We start from the raw sequence: 6760 nt of genomic DNA on the forward strand, positions 1-6760 counted from the left end.
CACAGTTAACAGCTTTATTAATTTAATATAATTATCCTCCCAGTAACGGACTAATTCCTTTTCCTCCCCCTGGAGGTACAATGTAATGTTCTCTCTTCCCCTTCTTGTACTTGAGAATCCAGTAATGTATTAAAACTAGATCAATTCCCAACTTTAATTGAGGAGGTGGCATTGTCCCTTACAGGCTCTGAGGGCAATGTGGGGCAGAGCAGCAGCCCTGCTTCAGGTTAACCCTCAGCATTAGACTAGAGAAATACAATTTCAGTGTTTTATATTGATTTTTTAATTTATCATTGCAGCTTGTAGTGGGGATTGCAAGGGAAAAACCAAACACCACCTCTAAAAAAAAAAAAAACAACAAAAAAACACCTGCAAAAGTGAACAAAAATCCAAATGCCAACACAAAAAAAAGCCCAAACTTTTCAGTGAAGGCTCAAGATTAGGTTTTTTGCAGAACACATCCCACCCCACCCACCCACCTGCTTTTGTTTCAGGCTGTCAGTGCTCAATGTTCCCTCTCCAGGAAAATTCTGACACGCTAAGCTCCAGGCCTCAGCAACTGTCAATACCAAAAAAGCCCTAAGAGAAGATGAAAAGCTGATAATAAAAGACTCAGTGAGCCGACAGTAATGGCAGAAGAAAGTGCTGCTTCCAAGCACTTTGCAGACAGCAGATTTTCTGGGGAATACACCTGCTAAAGCCCTGCCAGGAAAGTGAGTATAACATTGTCTGTTCAAGGGCTTGAGTTCAGCACTGGGGGCTCTGAGAGCAACAGAGCAAAAACATCAAAAAAAAAAACAACAGAGCAACATCAAATCCTGCTGCTCCCAGAGGAGCCAGCCTGGCTTTGTGCTGGGCTCTGGCTGTTTACAGAGGGCTGTTAAAAATCTGCTTTATGTGAGCTAAATACTCAGCTAAAACCCATCAATTATATCCCTTCTGAGAAGTGAGGCCAAGGAAAGGGAAATTGTCCAAGGCAGGCAGCAGCTTTATGGAATGTGTCCTTCCAGTGCTGAATAGTCAGGCAGAAGGGATAAAGAAAAATCCGTGTATTTTGAGAAAAACCAGTTAACTAAAGAGTATTAAACGACCAAAAGTACTTGAATTTGTCAGAAATAGAACCATTACTGTCTCCTGCTTGTCACATTCTCCATTTTACTCTATTTTCCATTTAATCTTATTGAAGCCAAGATTAGCAGAGTAATTGTTACATTAAATCTGATTAAAAACTTTCTTCTCTCTTTAGGATCCCAAGTCTGTAATGGCAGGATCTGTAACTGGAATTCCATTAATATCAGTAGAGTTTAAGTGAACAGAAGAATTTAAGTGAACAGCTGCTCCAGTGATAGCCAGAAAAGAAGGCACAGGATTGTCTGATAAACCCATTATAAAAAGCCAGCTAAAGCATTTTTCTTAAGCTGTGCAGAGAGACTGGCAGGGTTTTTTTATTTATTTACAACTTTGAAGATTAATGAAAAAAAAAAGTACATTCAAACCACTTCAAAAGTGTTTTCCTAGGAGATTTAGGTTTTGTCCTGACTCCACATTACTCAAAAATGAGGAATGCTTCTAAGGAATATGTTAGCTTGTAGAAGTCTCCTCTCTTCTGGAAGCAGAAAGAGTTGACAAACCTAGATATGAAAATCCCTGTTTATTTAAAAAATGAAGAATGAAAATACAAGTAATCAAATGGCAAAAAAAAAAAAATCTCCTTTTAATTACAGCTTTTCAAGTTACAATGATAAATGGATTGTCCCCAGGGTGGAGCTGCAGCAAGGTGATGTCTGCTCACAGCTCACACCTCACTCTCTCTCCTTGCTAAGTAAAAAAAAAAATCTGAGTAACTCCAATATCAAATACCATGTAAAGATACCAAAAGTAAATACAATTCAACCATTTTGGATTCAAACCCTCCCCACGTTTTCCTCATGCTAAAAAAAAAAAAAAAATTATTCCTATTCCACCCTTAGGCATTTCCATGGCAGTTGAAGCCTCTCACAGGAACTGCTGAGGGTTTTGTGTCTACTTGGATCCTGTGGAGAGCAGAGCAATCAGTCCTGAGGAAGCACTGATAGAAAGGATGTAGTTTCTGCAGGGAAAAGGTTAAGGAATTGTCAAGCTCCTTCTCTGGTACACAACATTTGGTAGGAGTTTTATGAAAAGGAAGGAATTTAAATGGTCTTTCTCTGGAGTTTTAAAACTGGAATACTGCACCCTGAAACACAGCTTCAGAACTCACCTTCAGAATTAAGACACCCATAAAGTTCAGCCTGTTCTCTTACAAGTTTTATAAATACAGATCTTGAATTAACTGTTGGCAAAACTAATATCCTACAGGAGCAAAACATTTTCCTTGTGAGTTACTGGAGCAAAGCATCCTGTCAGGGAAGATCTCCAGGCAGCCAACACTCCAAAACTACAATGGAAATGGCAAAACCAGGAGGATTCCTGGTTTTATAAATACAGATCTTGAATTAACTGTTGGCAAAACTAATATCCTACAGGAGCAAAACATTTTCCTTGTGAGTCACTGGAGCAAAGCATCCTGTCAGGGAAGATCTCCAGGCAGCCAACACTGACACAGGACACTGAGCTGTGTCCTCACTCCAAAACTACAATGGAAATGGCAAAGCCAGGAGGATTCCTCTATACTGTACAAGCAATATCCTTAAAACATCTCATGTTTTAAGGGACTTTAATTGGGAGACTTTTTTTTTTTTGGTAAGCTCTTATTTTTGTTTCAACATTCTAAGCTGCTGTACTACAGTGAGCTGCACATACCAACAGAGGAATGCCACAGCCCACAGGACAGCTACAGCTAGTGGTGACAGCTAATAGGAGTGGGGCTGTGGGGGTTTTAGGGTGGGGATAAAGGATACACAGTGGGGTTGAAGTTCTTCAGCACGAAAAAGGAAGCAATGATAACCAGGACCAGGAAGAGGGTGTTGTTGTAGAAGATGGAGAAAGTTGTCGCTTCGTAGTCTGCAACTTCATTTTTCTTCCACAGAATCCTAGGAGCAAGTGGAGATAAAATTTCAAATATATTTAAATCAATGGCTATCACTGAAGCCTGGAATGGGTTGGGTGGGGAGGGGCCTTAAAGCTCATCCCACTCCACCCCTGCCATGGCAGGGACACTTTCCACTGTCCCAGGCTGCTCCCAGTCCTGTCCAGCCTGGCCCTGGGCCCTGCCAGGGATCCAGGGGATATCCAGGCACCCCCACACGATGAATTGTGCAGAAGTTTCTCCACAAGACAGAGAGTTTGGCTCCCAAGCTCCCATCCTGCAGTCCCACTGGGGATCCCCTCTAACACCAAGTGCATCTGAGACCTGCCCTTGACAACTCACCCCAAAAGGGCTTGAAGCTGAACCACGAGCTACCCTGCAGCTGCTGCTAAGCAGAATACAGAAAAACAGTGCCAAGCACAGTCCCTACTGCCCCACCCAGAGCCTCAAAGACACTGAAGCACTCCTACAGCAAGGGAGAGAAGGAAGGGGACAGAGAGATCACCTTTCATCCTTCTCCTTGCGGGACATCTTCCTGTTGTCCGCCTCGGACAGCTTGCGAGTCACCTCCTTGGAAACAGCATCTTCTCTCTTCTGGGCTACTCTGTAAGTACCACCACTCATTCACACTTCAGAAACAAAAAAACCCCACAGGCCCAACCCTGGGATTACAGGAAGTTTTCTGTACAGTGAAGAATACAACTTAGCCAAGATACCCGACAGTTTTGTCAAGGTGAAGGGATAAGAAATAGTAACAGCAATTTCTAAAGGTAATATAATTCACATCCAATAAGGAATATAATTTATAATTTAAATATAATTTGTGGTGATACCCACGAAGCATGATGGTGGATTTACTATTTCCCCATACTCTTAGCTGACAAGATTTGACTATAATTACAAGAGAACAACCGAAACCAATCAGGAGATACTTCTGTGCAAAAGTAACGTTTCAGGCATTCTTATTAATAAAAAACTACAGTAGTAAATTGCGGTTTTGTTAAATTTTTAAATGATAAATTCAAAGAGGCACTGAACTTACTTGTGTTTGAGCACAAACTTGACGTTTTTATATGCAAAAGCCACGAGATAGGTACTGATGAGGGTCATGACGCTGTACAGGACTGCAGACTGAACAAGATCCATATGCCATATTCTCCAGTAAAGCCCTTAAAAAAAAAAAAAAAAAGTAAGAATGGTATTTGAAGCAGTTTCTCTCCAAGAAAAACGCCCCATACTGGAGACCCATACAGGATCTGAGCTCTATCATTCCACAGTCTCTGCCTAAGCCAAAGCCAACTCCTCCAAAAATCACTCCGGGGGTCTTTCAACGGCATTAAAAGTACCGTGGAAGGGGGAAAGGAGCTCTGCGCGTGGCTGGAAGGGGCTCTGTGAGAGCACGGCACAGCCTGCGGGGCAGCGCTGCCGCGGTGACACGTCAGTGATGCTGCCCTGCCGGCCGGGCTCCGGCACCGCGGCCGGGCTCCGGCACCGCGGCAGGGCCGGACCCACACGGCCGGTACCGGGACCCGACACAGTTGGAACCAGGATTTGATAGGTCCGAACCGGGGCCCAACACGGCTGGAACCGGGACCCGACACGGCTGAAACCAGGATCCAATAGGGCCGGAACCGGGACCCGACTCGGCTCGGAGCAAGGACCCGATGGGGCTGGAAACGGGACCCGACACGGCTGAAACCAGGATCCGACACGGCTGAAACCAGGATCCAATAGGGCCGGAAACGGGACCCGACACGGCTCGGAGCCAGGACCCGATGGGGCTGGAACCGGGAGCCGACACAGTTGGAACCAGGATCTGACAGACCCGGAACCGGGACCCGACTCGGCTCGGAACCGGGCCCCGACACTGCCCAGAGCCAGGATCCGACACGGCTGGAACCGAGACCCGACACAGTTGGAACCAGGATTTGATAGGCCCGAACCGGGGCCCGACACGGCTCGGAGCCAGGACCCGATAGGGCCGGAACCAGGACCCGACAGGGCCGGAACCGGGACCCGACACGGCTGAAACCATGATCCGATAGGGCCAGAACCGGGGCCCGACACGGCTCGGAGCCAGGACCCGATGGGGCTGGAAACGGGACCCGACACGGCTGGAAACGGGATCCAATAGGGCCGGAACCGGGACCCGACTCGGCTCGGAGCAAGGACCCGATAGGGCCGGAACCGGGACCCGACACGGCTGAAACCAGGATTCAATAGGGCCAGAACCGGGACCGGACTCGGCTCGGAGCCAGGACCCGATGGGGCTGGAAGCGGTACCCGACACGGCTGGAACCGGGACCCGACACAGTTGGAACCAGGATCTGACAGACCCGGAACCGGGACCGGACACGGCTCGGAGCCAGGACCCGATGGGGCTGGAACCGGGACCCGACAAGGCCCGGAGCCAGGATCCCACACGCTCAGAACCAGGACCCGGCACTGCCCGGAGCCAGGATCCGCCGGGGCTCGGAGCAGCAGCCCCGGGATCCGCAGCGGGACAGAGCCCGCGGCGGGCGGTGGGAGCCCTGATCCCCCTTCCCAGCTCCTGATCCCCTCAGGGGCTGCTGATCCCCCTCTTCCAGGGTATCTTGCTCCCCCCAGGGATGCTGATCCCCCTCTTCCAGGGTATCTTGCTCCCCCCAGGGATGCTGATCCCCCTCTCCCCTCAGAACCCGTCGCTCCCCTCACGGCTGCCGCCCGCCCTCGCCCGCTCACAGATAGGGATGGCGGAGACGATGAAGGCGTTGCCGAAGAAGAGCGCGGAGGACTTGGCCGAGAGGTTGCGGCTGAAGTCCTGCAGCAGCAGATCCTCCTCGGACTGCTGCCGGCCGCCGGGGCCGCCCTTGGGAGCCATGGCGGGACAAGGCAGCGTCAGCGCGGCCGAGCGGCTCCGGGTCAGGCGCCACGGGGCGGGGCGGGCCCGGCGGGCCGGGAGCGCTTCCGGAGCGCGGCCCGATCCCCTCCCTCAGCCCGGCCCCGATCCCCTGCCTCAGCCCGGCCCCGAGCCCGGCCCCAATCCTATCCCGATCCCCTCCCTCAGCCCGGCCCCGATCCCCTGCCTCAGCCCGGCCCCGAGCCCGGCCCCAATCCTATCCCGATCCCCTCCCTCAGCCCGGCCCCGATCCCCTGCCTCAGCCCGGCCCCGAGCCCGGCCCCAATCCTATCCCGATCCCCTCCCTCAGCCCGGCCCCCATCCCCTGCCTCAGCCTGGCCCCGAGCCCGGCCCCAATCCTATCCCGATCCCCTCCCTCAGCCTGGCCCCGAGCCCGGCCCGGTCCTATCCCGATCCCCTCCCTCAGCCCGGCCCCCATCCCCTGCCTCAGCCTGGCCCCGAGCCCGGCCCCAATCCTATCCCGATCCCCTCCCTCAGCCTGGCCCCGAGCCCGGCCCGGTCCTATCCCGATCCCCTCCCTCAGCCCGGCCCCGATCCCCTCCCTCAGCCTGGCCCCGAGCCCGGCCCGGTCCTATCCCGATCCCCTCCCTCAGCCCGGCCCCGAGACCGGTCCTGAGACCGGCCCCGATCCCAGTCCCGATCCCGGGGCCGATCCCAGTCCCCATCCCGATCCCAGTCCCAATCCCATCCCCATCCCGATCCCAGTCCCGATCCCAGTGCCGATCCCATCCCCATCCCGATCCCAGTCGCAATCCCATCCCCATTCCATCCCCATCCCAGTGCCGATCCCATCCCGATCCCAGTCCCATCCCCATCCCGATCCCATCCCCATCCCGATCCCAGTCCCTATCCCA

General features: G+C 51.9%; 1 protein-coding gene across 1 annotated transcript; it reads right to left on the bottom strand.

The window, feature by feature from the left end:
• Nucleotides 1-1636: 1636 nt before the first annotated feature.
• Nucleotides 1637-5970, bottom strand: SSR3 (signal sequence receptor subunit 3). Its single transcript, XM_053986924.1, has 5 exons — nt 5729-5970; nt 4050-4176; nt 3513-3611; nt 2880-3011; nt 1637-2089 (listed from the first exon to the last, which is right to left on the bottom strand). Exons 1-5 carry the CDS (start codon nt 5865-5867, stop codon nt 2023-2025), a joined length of 564 nt encoding a protein of 187 aa, XP_053842899.1. The 5' UTR covers nt 5868-5970; the 3' UTR covers nt 1637-2022.
• Between the last annotated feature and the right edge of the window lie 790 nt (nt 5971-6760).

The sequence above is a fragment of the Vidua macroura genome, chromosome 10 (assembly GCF_024509145.1).
Source record: "Vidua macroura isolate BioBank_ID:100142 chromosome 10, ASM2450914v1, whole genome shotgun sequence".
NCBI classification, from domain to species: domain Eukaryota; kingdom Metazoa; phylum Chordata; class Aves; order Passeriformes; family Viduidae; genus Vidua; species Vidua macroura.

What these genes read in the sequence shown, in the direction of transcription:
- SSR3 (XM_053986924.1), bottom strand. Translation starts at nt 5,867, where the DNA reads ATGGCTCCCAAGGGCGGCCCCGGCGGCCGGCAGCAGTCCGAGGAGGAT. An exon ending in CGTCTCCGCCATCCCTATCT is followed by an intron (nt 4,177 to 5,728) that starts GTGAGCGGGCGA and finishes TTTTTTTTTAAG; the next exon opens with GGCTTTACTGGAGAATATGG. An exon ending in CGCAAGGAGAAGGATGAAAG is followed by an intron (nt 3,012 to 3,512) that starts GTGATCTCTCTG and finishes ACTTGCTCCTAG; the next exon opens with GATTCTGTGGAAGAAAAATG.